A 17,104-nucleotide genomic window follows, 5' to 3' on the forward strand; every position below is an offset into this window, starting at 1 on the left:
CTTTGCGTTAGAACAGAACTCTGTCACAGGGTAATGTTTAAGTTGATACACTGTATGGATTGTCCATAATGATGTCTTAACACAGATTATATTTACAAGGCAAAGCATTGCCTTAATACACTTGATTTTTCATTATGCTAAAGTAACTGTACTCTTAATGTAAATATACATAATGACATCGTAGTTTACATTAGATTAATTGTCAATTTTCCAAAGTTTTACTGTTTCACTTTTTTCCATCAAATTCATGGAGGAATTTTTCATTTCTGACTTTTAAACAAAGTCAACTCTAATCATCATAAACTATTCGGAAAACAACAGGAGTGTAATCAAATGAAATTTTAATTAACTGGATTTAGTCCATTGCTTATCTGAGGTGAATGATGCTGATTACCAATTGCTCCTGACACCGTAGTGCCTGTAACTTGCTTAGCATGATCTGATCTAAATTAATTCCCTGCAAAATGATCTTTCTCATTCTTTATGAGTTTCTAATGGCTGTGTGTCCAGGTGTTGTGGCTCTATGCTTCCTGAACTGTCTGGTTTTGAGCTCGGAGAAGGTGATAAAAAGAAAAACGCTGCAAATAGCCATTACTAATTCAACTGGAGGAAAAGGAAAGCTTTTACACACACAATGATGATGTTTCAGAAGAATAGTAAGGGATCAGTGTCTAAAACTATCGTTTTCTTTGATATTCTGTCTTGTAGTTGTTAGAAATCAAACTTCTTAAAGTTTTAAGTACTAAGGATCTGGGATATACTTTAAATTAATCATGTGTAATCAGATTTATTAACTATATCTCTATTTTTCTCCTAATTGAGTTATGCCCTCCCACAGTATAATTAATTAATCTGAAACTGATAAGTACTCTTTGGATGTTATTATGAATGATGAAATTATCATTGCATCTGCTAACTGCATTTGCTTTCTCTAAAAAACCTCGTTCACTAAACTGAACATTTTTTTTTATTTTGCTTTATCTTTTCCCTCTTTTTCCTTGCAGATCTCAGGACATTTTTCGTCAGGCGATGCGGTCCCCGCTTGTTCGTTTGGAAGTCGTGTCCTCGTCAAACAGAGAGCGATATGAGAAAAGTCTGATCAGTCAGCTGTGTGTCAACAGTACGGCTCCGAACAGCAGCCCTCGTGTCACCAAGGCCAAAGATCCACCGCCACCAGTCAAAGCCAAACCTGTGTTTAAACCTCCTGAGAATTCAGCTCCACGTCTTGTAGAAGAAACTCCTATTCTTGAAGCGGTTAGTGTGAGTTGTGCTTCAGTTATACTAAAAACACTCAAATATGCTGTAAAAATGACTCAACAACATTAAACGGATATGACACTATAGTTTTAACATCCAGTAAATTACAATAGATCACTTACCAACAACCAGACAGCACAGAAATCAAACAACATGCATTCATACCAAGATAAAACACCTTCATCAGGTCTGTTTCCAGCCACCATCATGTAATGTTCATGATCTAAGTTTTAGTACATCTCTCTAAGCTCTGTATTTTTTATTATACTTTATTTGTTTTTCATTCTTTTCCTGTGGCTTTAAAAAGCAATAAGTTCCACTTTATTTTTACCTTATGTCCACCTTCTTCCTAGAGCTAAAAACCTTATAAAACCCGAACACATGTAGCCATGTCGTCAACGTCACTATGGTTACTTGGCTGACATTTGAAAAACAACTGGCTTAGAGGGAACAGTTTCTTAGCAACAGCTTATTATCTTAGTTTATTAAAAATAAGTTTTGTTGGTCATGCAGGAACTCTGTACAGTTCTATAAACAGTTTGAAGAGATACACATTTTCTTTTCTTTTAATTTTTATTTTAGCCATCATATTTGATATATTTATTAAATTACTTTGTCATAAACTGTCTGGAAAAGTCCAGAAGTTTATTCTGTTTCCAGTAAGGGAGGAGAAAAGACAGAATCCATTCCTTCCATTCATCTAGCCAGTTTTCACAGGTTCCATATGTAAAGTCTGACCACAGCAGAAATATCTCCTATTAAATCATACGGATTTTTTATATGTATGCTTTTAAAACGAGAAGAGAATGTTAAGTTGTTAAATGTTGGATGTTTTACCCTTTAAAAAATGATTATGATCCAGAACATCCAGGGTGTTTTGTGCAGATAAACAAAAAAGTCTTTCTTGGCACTTCCGGTTCCTGGCAGACCTACATCTCATGATTAAAGGAGGGCTTTTGAAGAATAGCTTCTAACTCTGGGTGTTCGCACATCCTTACAAAGGCTTAAAAAGTCTTAAATTTGTGCATTTGAAGAATTAGGTCCTTAAAATGTTTTAAATTTATTAGGAAATATGTAAGTTGACCTTATATATCACAAGTCTAAATTTTGTTGTGGCAGAACAATTTATTCTTGTATGTTCTATGTAGTTTAGTTTTCTCATGGGACTTTTCTGTAAGGCAAAAGTTTGAGCTGCATGCAGATATCATCATCATCATCATCACTTTTTGTGGTTGAGGCGATTGCTAAGTAGCTACTAACAAACCCTCACTATCTAGCTGGCTAGCTTTTTTTGCATTTATCATTGGTAAGTGTAAGTTATTGCCAATTGGCTGGACGACATTCGCCTTTTCTAACTCGACTACTACATAAAAAATGCAATATTGTTTTGTACATTTTGGTCGTGACACAGGTCTTATATTTTATTCATGATGGTTTGAAAAAGGTCTTAAAAACCTTAAGTTTGAGTTGACAAAACCTGCAGAAACCTTTTTTCATTTTTAATACATTTCTTACATTAAAGCGTTACTGTTATATGTATTTTGTTTGAAACTCTCCTAAAAGCTGCATGTTCTTAATGTAGAGTCCAAAGGAGAGAGGTGACAGCCCTCTCCACAGGAAAAGTCCGGCGCTCTCCAGCTTGGTGTCCAATAAAAGAGGAGGGCGGAGGCTGTGGATCGACTTAAAGAAAGGTTGGAAGCATCTTTGTTTATTTTTTTAATATGTACAAAACATTACAGCATGAAGCTTAATGTTAAAACATTTGTTTTATATATTCACGGGAGTGGGTGAAAGTATAAACTTATCTAAATTCACTGCGTTAAGATCCTGCAGTGATACTAAATTGTTATAGGCCGTTTTCAGTTAAACATTCAGCATTTAATGTTGCTCCTTGGTTTGTGGGATTTGCCTTTTTCATTTTAGTTACATTTATTTAAAACTGTAAATCTTTAATTTGTTTCTTGGCGTGGTGTTTGCCTTACCAGTTCATATGGATTTGTTCCTGTTTCTGTAAACCTATCAGGCAAAGTCGCTTTCCTCTCTCCATCTTCCACATTCCTTCTCTTCAGGGTCTATTAAGTCTTTATTGATCTGTTCATTTCTGCTGATATGAATTCATAGCGGCCCAAACTGCTGACTTGGCTCTGCTAAAGAGACCAGACTTAATGAGGTCTATAAACCACACAGCCAGTCCCTGTGTCTGCGTGCAATGTTTTTTTTTCTGTTCTCACAGCCATGTGTGTGAGACCTTTCATACACATTTATATGTGGACATATTTTCTCTGATTAAGCTTTTCGTCTTTATCTTCTTCTTTTCCAGAACATTGCCTCTATGTTTCCAATGTGTATCATTGATTTCACTTGGACTCTTGTCTTCTTCTCATCCTTTGTGACCTGTACCTGAACCCTCTTTTTTTTTTCTTTCATCCACCTCCTTCCTTTTCTCCGTCTATCTGTTCATCTATTTGTCCTTCCTTCCTGGTTTCCTCCTTCCTTCCTTCTAGTTCTTTCTTCATGCTGTCCTTTCTGACCTTCTCCTGAACCCCCTTAATGCTTGCAGATGTGTTGCTGCACCTGCATCTAAAGGATTTAAAGCAACATACTCAATCTTCCAATACTTAAAGTTAGCACACACATAGTACATTATATGGAGTCAGGAGCTGAGTCAACAACACTGCACCTAAGCTCTCAGAATAAAGTACCTGTGTGTGGGACATTGAAATCAGATTTTCACCTTAAAATCCTCTTGAAATATATTCAGACCTTTGGAGAAAAGCTCAGATTTCTGCATGTCTCTGTGGATGTGATTGTAGGTTCAGAAGGTCTTGGATTTACTGTCGTAACCAGGGATTCCTCAGTCCACGGCCCGGGTCCTATTCTAGTCAAAAACATTCTGCCACGAGGAGCTGCTGTCAAAGATGGTCGGCTTCAGTCTGGAGACCGCATACTGGAGGTACAGCGAAGCTTACCCAAACAGTTTTTGTTATACCTCTACAAATCTGCTGGAGACAAGTTTCTTATATGTGTGTGTGCATAGGTAAACGGTGTGGATATCACCGGGGTGGGCCAGGAGGAGCTGGTGTGTATGCTCCGCAGCACTCGTCAGGGAGAGACTGTGTCCCTGGTGGTTTTGCGGCAGGATGAGATGTTCCTGCCCAGAGAAATGGTAAGAACCAGTCCCAGTGTTAAAATGGCAGCAAGCAGAACTAGATTTTCTGTTGGCTTGAAGAATCACCAGTTGATTGAAAGGCTCTAGTGTCTTATTCACTCCAGTAATTTTGTTTAATTTTAATTTTCGAATAAATTTGGCTTGATTCTGCAGTAATGTACCACTGCTTTATCCTGCTATGGACACATCTCTTTGTAAGGGTTAGAATATTTCTTCAGATCCGATTTCTTTCTGCAGATGTTTTCACTTTATACTAAATTTTGTTCTAATATTCTCAAAAAACATCTTTTTTTTCCCACTGGTTTTATTTTCCTCGCTTTTCTGACTTTTCATATCAGAAACAGTTCTTGCACTAACAAACAGCTTTTTTACATCTTTAATTTCTCACCCTTTGGTAAAAAACAAACAAAAAAAAACCAAAGATGTAGCCTTGTGCTCCTTTTATTTTAATTCACCAATTATAAAATTACATTTCTATGTTAGTGATAGTTTTCTCTTTACCTGTCTTTCCCTCACAATGGTATCATTATATTATGTGGGAAGCCAAATAATAAATCCAAAGTCCAAAGAAAATACATAAAGGTTAAAATCTGATTTGTGTCATCGAGTTAAATAAGTATTTGATTCCCTCCAGATGAGCCAGAATTCATGCTCCAACAGATTGGCCATGTGGCACACTGATCAATCAGTTAATCAATTATTTCATCTCGTTATGGAAATAAAGCACATCTGTCCATAAAATCAATTTCTTTCCATTAAAAACCCCCTGGTACCATGTGAACGATCAAAGAGACTTCAGATGATCTCAAGGACAAGATTGGGCTTTTGAACAAGGCTGGAATGGACTCCGAAACCACGAGAAAGAAGTTTGGAGAGGTGACTGATATTTGTATAAATATTTGGAGAAATTGAAGAAATATGAATTTACCATCAATCACTCCCAGCTTCAGATCCAATATCCTCATGGGAATCTGCTAAAGAAGAAGCATGTTGTTAAGAAAATAAATTTAAAATAAGCTAGTTTTAAAACTTAACATGTCTTGGTTCAAATAGCCTAATTGTAGTTTTAAAATCAGTAACGTATTCTGGCTTTTTGACCTTTATTTTACCTGTAGTTACAGCAGATGGTATGCTAGGATCGTTTGAACTGCCTTTTGTCTGTGGGAAAACAATACAGTGGAAGTTGTAGCTTTTCACACTCATCTGTGAAAAGCCGTAAACACAACAGGGGTTCCTGGCTTCAGATAAAGGGTCAGAGATAGCTCCTGGTTGGATGAGCAAAGATACGCCTTATTTGAATAAATTAAAGATAAGAATACGCCTTCACTATAAAACTTTCTAAACAGAAGTAAAAAAATTAGATTTGCTTTTGCAATTCTCCAAAGACATCTTTGCACGTCTTTGCTTTTCTTTCTTTCTTTCCTTCTTATTCTTTCCATTTATGTCAGGTAAATGAATGCATGCCTCTGTTTTTCTGTTCTGTTGTAATTTTATGTGTTGTCTTCTATTTGATTAAACGCTGTAATTCTGTGATGTCAACACGCATTGTTTTTCTCTGTGCCAACACGTGGCCGTCGCGACACAACCCGGGATCATAAAGGAAGAGAGAAACAGCCAAACTTTTTCCAAAATTAACTAATTTAGAAAAATCTTCCTTAACAATGTAAAGACCTTCCTGGAGTCAGTAAACATCTGAATCACTCACTAAAGGTTTTGGAGAAAGTTCTGCGGTTAGATGACACTATAATTGAGGTCTTTAAACTCGTCCTACCATGTTTACAAAGAGAACATAGAGAAGCGAGATCTTCCACTGGTAACACATGGAAATGGGAACATTATGTTTTGAGGCTGCCATATTTTAATGTCAGGTTAAAAAAAATGACAACAAAAAGAAGTCACCTCTTATTTCAGATTTGCAATTTGTTAGAGGTTTTTCCAACTTCAAACTGGGAAATTCCATTTCTGTCTTAAATGTGAACATCTTACTAATTCTTCAAACAAATATAGAAAGCCAGTAAAACCTAACAATTTTAGTTTGGCTTTGTGACATTACATGGTGACCTCAAACAGCCTTAGTCTTATTGTGGGATTGGGTGGAAATCTCTGTCAAAGATGGCTACATTTGGAAACTTGACTATTTACAGTTGTGATGCGTGTCATGACATGTTTCCCGTGGGATCAGATTTTTATTTCACTCAATGACACTTGCTTTTCTGGATTTTTTATTTATTTTTTGTTTGTTTTAGCTGTTGATAGTCTTTCTTCACTTTAAAATAAAAGTGAAAATCATTTATTTCTTTGCTCAGGAGCAAAAATAAAAATAAATAAAAGATCAATAAAGGGTTCCCTTCCCTGGACGCTTTTTTTAAAAAATGAAACTGGATGACTTTACCATCACAAAAAAAAAAAAAAAAAATGCTAATTGTCACAGATTTCCACAACTTTCCACTGTAATTTTTTTTGTTCTGCTCCCCCACACTTGCAGAATATGATATTCAATAAAAAATTGTTTTATTTTTCAAAACTTTTAGGGGCACATTTTGATTAGGAGAATTAAATTTGCTCCTCTCTTTACCCGTCTGTGGTTTATGTTTCCTCTTCCTCAATGTGTCTTATTCTGTTTTTACGTTGCTCTCTATGCCTCTTCCCTTTGTGCCTCTTTCCGCTCCTGTCGACTGATGTTTCCTCAGCGGCTGCCAGGCGACCAAACACAGACATGTGCATGTGACTCTGAGCCCCATAGGAAACTCTGTGTCTGCAGACAGGAAAAGCAGTGAAGTGTTAGGGTGCGAGCATGTGTTAACATTTAGGATAATTTGTTAATGTATCCAGGATTTGATCGCGTGTGCATGTCTGAACTCTTGGATAGTTTGCTGCCTGTGAAGGCCAACGATGCATTTTTTGGGTGTATACACAAAACGTCAGATTTTTTTCAACTCTGATTCTTCATTTCAGTTCACCAAATACTATAAAACTAATTGGCAAGCAATGCTGGAGTGCTGCAAGCCTTAGCTGTTGTTTTTGTATAGACCACCATGTCTTGTATTTACTCTTTGTTTATAGTAGACATATTTTCCTGGAATGTCAGAGTGTTGCCTTTCTCAGAAAACTTTACAGCTCACTCTGCCTCATGGGTAAAGCATTGTTCTAAGTTCCTGTTGTCTGTTTCTGAAGTTTCTGTTGAAGGATATTTGCATAAGTTTGCTGTGGTTCCTGACATGAACATTCAGTAGACTAAAAAATAAAAAAATAAATAAATAATATAATAACCTGGTTGTATTAGGTTAATTTGTACAATCTTAAACACATGCTTTTTGAAACACAAACTCTATTTGCATCCACATCAGCCGTCAGTCACAGAGAAACCTGTCCCAGGACAAACACATTTTTTACACATACACAATCTATTTTTCATAAATACAAAATGGAAGATGTAGCAGAAATTAGTCAGAGATTCTGCCATAAGTCTGATAATTATACCAGATTTACATTCTGCATTTGATAACAATTTCACGCTTTCTTTATTTGTCTGATCCAAAAGATATAGTTGCAAGACAAAACCTTGTATAATGAAACCAAACTGGAACATTTTGAACACATAGATGTACATTTGGCATTCAAAACAACACATTATCAAAAGAAGAACATACTCAGGGAGACAGGGTGGTGGCAGCATCATAGTGCGGGTCTTCTTTCCTCTCGAGTAAATAAAGTTTAAATTAGTTGCAGATACCAGTCAATTTTGACCCAAAGCTTTAAAGTATCAGTTAGAGAGCTGGAGATGAAGAGCAATTTTAGCCTCACCTGGAGAAAATTATATTTTATGAAAGCCCTGAACTAAATTTGGCAGAAAATCCATGGGCTCATATGAAGAACTTTCCTCAAATCTGGATAATTTGGAAAACAGTGGGTGAAGGCTGATAAGTCAGCATGTGGCAAGCTGAAAAGATGTTTCGGCAATATAAATACTTAAAGGTCTGCACAGTTACACAATCAACATTTTTTCTCAACAAGCTCAGAGGTTTTGCTGTTAACTTATACAGCCTGTATTTAAAAATTAAAATATCTCCTTTGGTACCTATTACTATAATTATTGAGCTATGTGTACATTTTAGTGGTGATAATTTAGAGGCTTTATTGAAGCTGTTTTGTGTGTTTTTGTGTCTTCATTAACTCTTATAACATTTGTAACATTGCTGATTATTACAAACAGAATGAAAATACAAGCACTTTTAAAGCCTGATCCTACAGACTTTAAACACGAATATAAGCTCTTCTGCTTTCTTCGCATTTGTACCCGTTTGTTTGTGTTTATGCGGGAGGGAAGCAGAAGAAGAATGTCGCGGAAATGATGGAATGATCTCGTCTTCCTTCTCCTCCCCCTCTTCCGTTGTCTCATTTTAGCCGACCATCTGGTGTTGTCAGCTAATGTCTACACTCGCTGTAGAACAAAGACGTTACACCACCTCTACATGCACACAGGCTCTCACTCAGTTTGCCGATCTGTGACTTACAGCATATTCATACACAGTCCACGGTATAGCAAGTATACATCATGCTGTGCTGGCTCTCTGTGTGCAGGCTAAACACATCACAAACTCGCACACTTGCTCGTTTATACAGTGTGAAACCGTTTTTTCTGCAGTGATTTTCTTTGCATATGAGCAGAGATATGCCTGCTGAGTTGGCTAGTGGTTCGGAACTAATGTTCGACACAAATATCCTCTTTTCTGCCTGCAAATAATTCAAACGTCCTTTTTTCTCCCCTCTTATATGTTTTATATTCCTACGGGGTCAGTTCACGTTAATGAACTTTCTGTGCGGTGTTGCAGGCAAAATTTCATCTGTCGTCAATCAAACAAATATAATGGCACCTAAAAATACATAAGATTAATCAAAAAATAAATAAATAAAATAAAAAAACACCCCAAAAATGATTACAAATATTCATTAATTTATTCTTTATTTACCTTATAAAGTACAGTGACGTTTATGTCTATAATGTCCCGTTTGTGACCTTAATCGCTCCACTACAGGGATTGCTTTGACTAAAATTTATCATCTTGTCATTTCCAACGTAAAGACTTAAAATAAAACCACCAAATGTTCTATTGTCTCAAATGGATCAAAGAGCATTGAAAATTCAGTCACTTAAAAAAAAAAAAAAAAAACATATCTAGTTAGTACTGTCTGGTGTCGATCCATCCAAAACTCAATAGTATAAACCAATCCAGTGATCAAATGCTGATATTTTGTTCTTTTACAAAGCAAAAAAGATGTTTTCTGTATTTTGAATTTGACCATTACTGGTTTGACCCATTCCAGTAGGTCTGTTTCAATTTTGAAATCTCCTGACATGATCACAAAGACATAAGTATTATACATTTATTATAAGATAATAAATATTATTTTCTACAGCTCTGTTTTGCTTTTTAATTAGTATGCAAAAATGTGTAAATTTGTTTTCTATGGGCTTTTTGTTAGTCATCTTTTGACCTCCTATTCTGCCCTTCTATGCTTCTCTCTGTCCCTTTTTTAGCAAAAGGAGAAAAAAAAAAGGCTTTTTGGTGCCAGATGTTCCTCACACTTGCATCAGCATGAAATCAGTAAACAGTTAGTAACTGGTGACAGAGCATGTTCTTAACAAAGCAACTGTATTGAACGGTTTCTTTACTCTGATTAAGCCTCATCCATCACTACAAGCAAGCCTGTGCATTGGTGTGCTTCTTCCCGTCAGTCTGTTGTTTCTTTGTGCGTATGAGAGAGTGCATCACACTGATACTGTCACCAGTGTGACCTCACAGTCACTACAGTAGATCCCCCATCTGTTACACCACTCTGAGACCTGTTTATACACAGACACACACACACATTCACACACTTGGCAGCTTGGTGTCTCTGCAGGAGCTGCCATCATCCCAGTGGAGAGCAGTCAAGAAGGGTATCACATCTCTCTTCTGTGGTTTTCTGTCTCATCTCACGTCTTTCTGCTGTTTATCAAGGGCCTTTCAGCTCCTTCATCCTCTTATCGTCCAACATCGCTGTTGTGTGTTAAAGCGCTGACCACAGGAGAGACGCTAACGGTCACCAACGTCAGGTTTGACTGCACACCTCGGGGGATCAGCTTGGATATTTCACAATGCTGCTGTTATTCTTAGAGATAAAGACGCAGCTTTGCTTTAAGTTGTTCCTTGTGGACAGGGACAAAAACAGAAAAATATACTTCAATGATGAGCTAGTTGGATCAATTTGGATTTAAAATTAACTCCAATCAACTCCCAGTCATATTGTCTGTGATTTAGAAGACACTTCCTTCAATCTGTTGTCAGCATTGCTCAAGAAGGCATACTTTTTATTCTCGACAACGTTCAATTACATGCATCAAAGCAAGCCAGTAAAGACCTTAAAGTACAATGAGATGAACCTCTTTCCTCACCTCGCCTGACCTCACCTTGAGGAATCTTCTTAAAGGGGAATTTTAAAGTGAAGGAAAATGGTCAGCCTCTTCGAATAGTGTCTAGCTGGCTGTGGTTGCTGCTACACAACAGGTTGTGTTTGAAGACTGCATATCAGCCTTTTGGGTAACAATAAATGCTTAAATATTACAATTATAATTAGCCCTTCATATGGCAGTTTTCATTCAATTGCACAAAGCCTGTGGTTTTGAGATTGTAACAACTGCATTTGCCTGTGCTTTTTACAGCAGAATCCATTGGTCTTTTAAGGACATTTTGTTTTTCTCACAACTCTGCCCTACTACGCTTGTTGTCCAATTGCAAACACTTTGCACCATTTTGGAGTCCAACTTGTCATTCTGCACAGCCTTTAATGTGTCGTTTTGTAGAATGCAGAAACTGGTCTTGCAGCATCATGACAGCATTCTCCACTAACATCAGAAGCCTTTCATTTTTAACATGTAATTTCATTTCGTCGTCCAGCCTCTGTAGGACTGCAGATGCTTTGTTGCAACAGTGAAACGATGTAACATTACTACTCCGGCCATTTCGAGAAACTATTGATGGGATTTCAATTTGTGAACTCGTCCCACGTGGTCAGTGATTGGACAGTAATTTTCAGAAATGGGAAGCTGTTATGTTCTGCTTAGTTCAAGATTGGGTCAGAGAGTTAGCAAGTCCAGGAAGGAAATTCAGACAGCCCTCTTCCCAGAGACACTTCTTCTGGGAGATGGTGTTGAAAGGTCAGAAATAATATACACTCACCACACGTTTGAACACCTTTCTAGTACTGCTTCAGACCACCTTTTGCCCTCAGATCTTCCTCAATTCAGTGTGGAATCAAAAACATTCCTCCGAGATTTTGGTCCATGTTGACATGGTCCAAGCTGGTTATTTTTACTGTATTATGGTTCCTGGACCTTTGGACCATGAACCATAGCAATGCAGCTTTTAGCATTGTCATTTTATCAAATACCATGGCAAAACTATGTTTAAGTAGACCCCTTATGTTATCCTGACAACTCAAATTATGATCATTATTCTTCTTATTTCTCATGTCATCCAGTCTTTCTCTATGTCTCTCTCCATCTCACACTTCATTTCTCCTGTAAAGGTGATGTAGGTGAAGTAGTTGAGTGTTCTCACTCATTTCCACATAATGCGTCCTTCCATCATTCTCTCCTGCACATTTTCTGGCTCTGTTTAATAAAACTCACTCACCGACTGAGCTGTCTCTTTGATAGCGTGGCCTCCTGTAGATCTATCATTGTGGCAAACCCATTTAAATGTTAAACGACCTGCACGAGAAGGTTCATCTGTGCAAACGGCTTTTTCTGTCATTGGGTGGATTTGATAGAGTTAATGTAGCAAAGAATCAAACACCTTTTATAGCCACGAATGGAAACAGAAATACAGAGGCTCACTGGAGTTTGTGCTTTCATCATTACACAGAAAATGTGTTCCTATCACAGCTGTATAGCTGGAATAATAGAAATGTTTTATGAAAGTGTTGTGTGAGTTAAAGGTTTGTATGTTGTGCTTGTGTAATGTTCCATGAAAAACAAAGACTTGTTTAAGGTCAATGCTAAGTCAAACCAAGTTGTTTTACTGCAGAGACTTCTGAAAAATAGACAGGTCTGAAGTATTTCCCACAAAATTATAGTTAAAAAAATAAATAAAATATATATATATATATATATATATATATATATATATATATGTTATTAAAGCTCAGTTGCTGTTTTCAAATAGATTTTTATCAGCCAAACATGTATTTGCATGTGAAGGGAAGCCATGTAAGCTCTTCTGAGTACCACTGCTTAAGTTGAATTTGCTCTAGCATTTGTTATCTCTGAAGCTTAAGAGAAATTAAAATCATGACGGAGGGCGGGAGTAAAACCAAATAAAAGTGTCAGAAAACAAATAAAATTGATGTAAAAAAGTTTCAGGCAGTGAAAGCGTTTTCACTGCAATTATAAGCTGAACATGGCTAACATTCTCCACCAGTTTTTTTTTTTCTTTTTTTTTTTTTTTTTCCAAGGGCGGGGGGCTTCCTATCGGGTCTGGACAGTCAGTTATTCTTCCAGCAGGGAAAACAGTTTTCTGCAGAGCTGAGGACTTTATGTCGGCTTAACGCTGTTAAACCTACAATCCCCACAGGCAAACAGCAGTGTTTAAACCTAACACTCATGACCCACAAAAATGCACACTCTCATACACACACTGCATTCATCCATTTTTATTGACAGCTACATAAACGGATATTGACAGTCTGTGAGACTGACAAATCTACAGCTGCAGGAATTTAGATTAAATTAAAGAAAACATAAATGCATTGCTTTGTTCAGTATAACAAATATGTTGCAACTTCTGTATTCATGTTTGTTATTCTCAAATTGTTTGATTATCTAAATAAAACAATATTAAATTAATTATTACTCCTTCTGTTGGTCAAACCAATTAGACCTCCCTCTGAACTGAAAGTACAGAGGGATATCGCCATCATGTTATTAAATAAGTAAAGGATATAGACAAGAGTTCAACAAGCTGTGCAAAGTTAATATACTTTAATGCAAAAATTATCATTTTAAAATCAAGAAGATCTACCTTCAGTTGCACAATTACACACCACAGACTCAATCATGTAATATTTGTAAAGCAAAAATGAAGCCAGAATGAGTAAAAAATAAATTTAAGCACACAATGCAAATTCACTGTCATGGGAAAAATGTTCTTGTGCTACAACAGCTTATATGCTTTATTTTTAAACTCGTGTGGACAAATGGATATTTATTATAGATATTTGATATTCTGTGAAACATTTATTTCCAGCTATGTGTTTGTGACCTTAGCTCCAGCATTCTTAGTTATCCAGCGGGACTGCGACCTAGAACACAATACCAGTTCGGAGGTCTCGGGGCCAAATGATATTTGGAAAATGACCATGTTAGCATGGATATCATTTCTTTCTCATTTGGATATTAGTTTTTACACAATGTGGAGGGAGGGAAAACATTCCACTGTCAAATGTCAACTGATTTACTTGAAAACTCCCAAATACAAACAAGATGCAGACCCATTCATTAAAGTAGAATATTACTGAAAAGTAATATTCCACATGAGCTGAAACCATGGCAGCTCTCCTGCTGAGCCATCACAGGCTTCAAACACACACTTTCATTTGGACACTCTCTTTGTTTAGATTATTTTTTCCTCTAAATGTGTCCCACACTTGGTGATTACTGCCATACAGCTGCCCTAATGATATGGTGTTTTTCACCATCTTTTTGTTTGGCTGTTTTTTTTTTTTTTTTTTTTTTTTTTTTTACCTCAACAATCCATCTATGGTTCTTTTCTTCTTTTTTGTCAGGTTTACAATTGCTCTCTTTTATATTCTCCTCTGCTTTTGTCCTTCAGTCTCTCTGTGTTGGCTGTATTCTTCAATTACCTCTTGTAAAATGCAGAACTTTTATTGATATTGCTGTGCTGAGAGAGGGAGAAATTGGTGCATAAAAGCAGACAGTCCAAATGGCTTTTCTCTTCTTTAGACTTGTTTTTCTTCAGACCATTTTTTAGTCATAGAGAAATTTAGCTGAAAAGCACCCTGCGCTTCTTTCTCGAAAATGGAAAAGCTTTTAGTTTAGCTTTTGGAGACTATTCACATCCAATAAGATGAACTCTGTCACCCAGTTTTCAGCCATCTCCTCACATCATTAATGCATCTCACCTGATCTGCAGGATCTTTTTCTTCTTTTTTTCCCCCCCTAGAAAGACGAGTTGTCTCGTTTGCGTGGCGTGGTTTTGGAGAACGGGAAGGAGCAGCTGATGTTTGAGGTTCCCCTCAATGACACGGGCTCGGCGGGACTTGGCATCAGCCTGAAGGGAAACAAGTCCAGGGAGACGGGAGAGGATCTGGGAATTTTCATCAAATCCATCATTCATGGAGGAGCTGCATACAAGGTGACATGCAGTTAATCAAAAACACAATTTAAAGCCATTTATTATATTTCAGTTTAAGATGCCTTGCAACAGTGTTGTTTGTGTAATTGTACACCCTTGAGATTTTCACATTCTGTCATATAACAACAACATATTTTTGGTATTTTGTGATCAACAAGCAAAAAATAGCGCTAAGAGGGGGAGTGAAATAAAAGATTACATGCTTTTCAAAAATCTAAGTAAAATTGAGTGCAGAGTTACTATCCTTTTTATTAAATGTTAACCAGAGTTCACATGTAGCCGTGCAAAAAACCTTAGAGAAACAGTAAAATGAAACACAAGGAACACAGCGGACGGGTTAGGGGAACAGCTGTGGAGAAATTTAAAAGCAGGGTTAGGTTATAAAACAATGTTCCAATCATGGTGGATCCTTGACGCTGGGACACAGGGCATCTTCCTGCAGGACAATAACTCTAAACATAAAGGCAGAGCTAATAGGAAGGTTAGGTCAAAGCAAATTCTTTGAATATGGCCCAGTCAAAGTCAAGACCCAAATTCAATTGTGAACTCATGATAACACTTCAAAGTTACTCTTTTTCTAGTGTGACTAAACTTGAGCCCTTTTGCAAGCCGATAGAGACAAAGTTGAAAGAGCTGTAGCTATTATTGCAAGTGCTTATAGAAAGTAGTGACTTGGTGAGATTGATTTTCCTTCCTCTTCATGTTTATCTATAGCTTTATGTTGCTTTCTGAAATAAAATCCTGATTCGATTCACTTAAGTTTGTGGTTGTAGTGTGACAAGGTGTGAAAACTTTCAAGGTGAGACGCTTTACCTAAATACTTAACTAACTCGGTCCGTATTACAGTGGTAAATGTGGTTCGTCTCTTACTGCCTCGCTTGCATACAGGCACACTTTATGGCTTAAAGGATCAAAGCGTAACATCATGGAGATAAAAAGCAGAAAATAAACATTTGACTGCCAGATGGTCTCACTGGGTCACTTCAAATGTTTCTTCTTCCCTGTGGCTTTCTGCTCCTTTTCTGTTCACCTCTGACCTTTTCCTCATCAGGAAGCAGGTGATGCTTCTTAAACAGCTGAGACAAACAGGCAAGCAAATTTATACACATTAAACCACTCTGACTGCAGCTGTTAGTGCCACAGACCTTATAACTTAAATAGAAAGCATTGGGCCTAATCTTTAAGGGACGTCCAACAGTGGTGGTCACTGTGGTGGAGGCTGAGTTGTGTCATTTAGTCATGGGAGTGTGGGTGGGTGTGTGCATGAGAATACTGCGCCATGTGATCTTTTGGTGTAGATTTTTGGTGTTTTGATCTTTGAGGTTTGGATTTTCATGTTTTTTTTGCTTATTCATATGTCTGAAATAAAATGTTGTGCGTTTGCAGGACGGGCGGCTGCATATCAACGACCAGCTCATCGCCGTAAATGGAGAGTCACTGCTGGGACGCTCCAACCATGCAGCCATGGAGACACTCCGACGGTCGATGTCGCAGGAAGGAAACGTTAGAGGGATGATTCAGTTGGTGGTGCTGAGGAATTTAAAGGTACTTTGGCCCTTAGTTTAGCTAACTTATAAGCAAAAACCTTGGTCAAATTGCTTTAGAACTTTCGTTAAAAACAATTAGCTAAAAGTGATTGAAAAACTGGTTACAAAAGAGGAGACTACATGATAGAGGTGATTAGTTTACTTAACAGTCATGTTTATGTTTATGGACTATGGGAGGAAGCTGGGAGACCATGGAAACTTCACGTTAAACCAGCACAAGACCACAGTGATAGCAACTGCACCACCATGAAGGCTTCTATTCGAATCCAGCAGAACTAGAATGTCAAGGCAATGTGGAAAAAAAAAAAAAAAGTTTTCAAGCAGGATTTAAAAGACTGTACTGTCTCTGCAGAACAGATTTCAAGGGGCAGGTTGTTCCTGAACAGACTGATGCTCTGTGGCTGATAGATGTTATCCACATGTTATGCCACTTTTTAACCAATCAAAAGTGAGGTGAAGACTTTCTAGTTTCTATAAACTTTATCTTTTTTACCTGAAAATCTTTTTTTTTTTTTCATAAAACACTTGGTGACTACTGCAAGTCTATCTGTCAATTAATGCTCAGGCTCATTCAGATTGGACTGTGTGGTGTGTTCCTTGGTTTCCAGGATGCCGTTTTGTATCTTTACAGAACAGCTGTGTTTTTTTTTTGTTTTTTTTAATACAGAGACCTAATTACAGTCAGCTGAACTGTTCAAGGTACTTCTGAAGGCGAG

The 17,104-nt window shown here is 37.2% G+C and overlaps 1 protein-coding gene across 4 annotated transcripts in view; it reads left to right on the forward strand.

The window, feature by feature from the left end:
• The window catches only part of pard3bb (par-3 family cell polarity regulator beta b), a 241,538-nt gene that overhangs the window by 80,572 nt on the left and 143,862 nt on the right, over positions 1-17,104 (forward strand). For all 4 annotated transcript variants that reach the window (XM_015034281.1, XM_015034263.1, XM_015034257.1 and 1 more), the window contains 5 exons: positions 2,840-2,948; positions 4,071-4,210; positions 4,295-4,423; positions 14,650-14,841; positions 16,228-16,386. In XM_015034281.1, the coding sequence (XP_014889767.1) occupies positions 2,840-2,948; positions 4,071-4,210; positions 4,295-4,423; positions 14,650-14,841; positions 16,228-16,386 (729 nt within the window). The remainder of the gene's footprint in view (positions 1-2,839; positions 2,949-4,070; positions 4,211-4,294; positions 4,424-14,649; positions 14,842-16,227; positions 16,387-17,104) is intronic.

This window comes from Poecilia latipinna, unplaced genomic scaffold (assembly GCF_001443285.1).
Source record: "Poecilia latipinna isolate Pla-1442-1.1 unplaced genomic scaffold, P_latipinna-1.0 Scaffold17, whole genome shotgun sequence".
Lineage (NCBI taxonomy): Eukaryota > Metazoa > Chordata > Actinopteri > Cyprinodontiformes > Poeciliidae > Poecilia > Poecilia latipinna.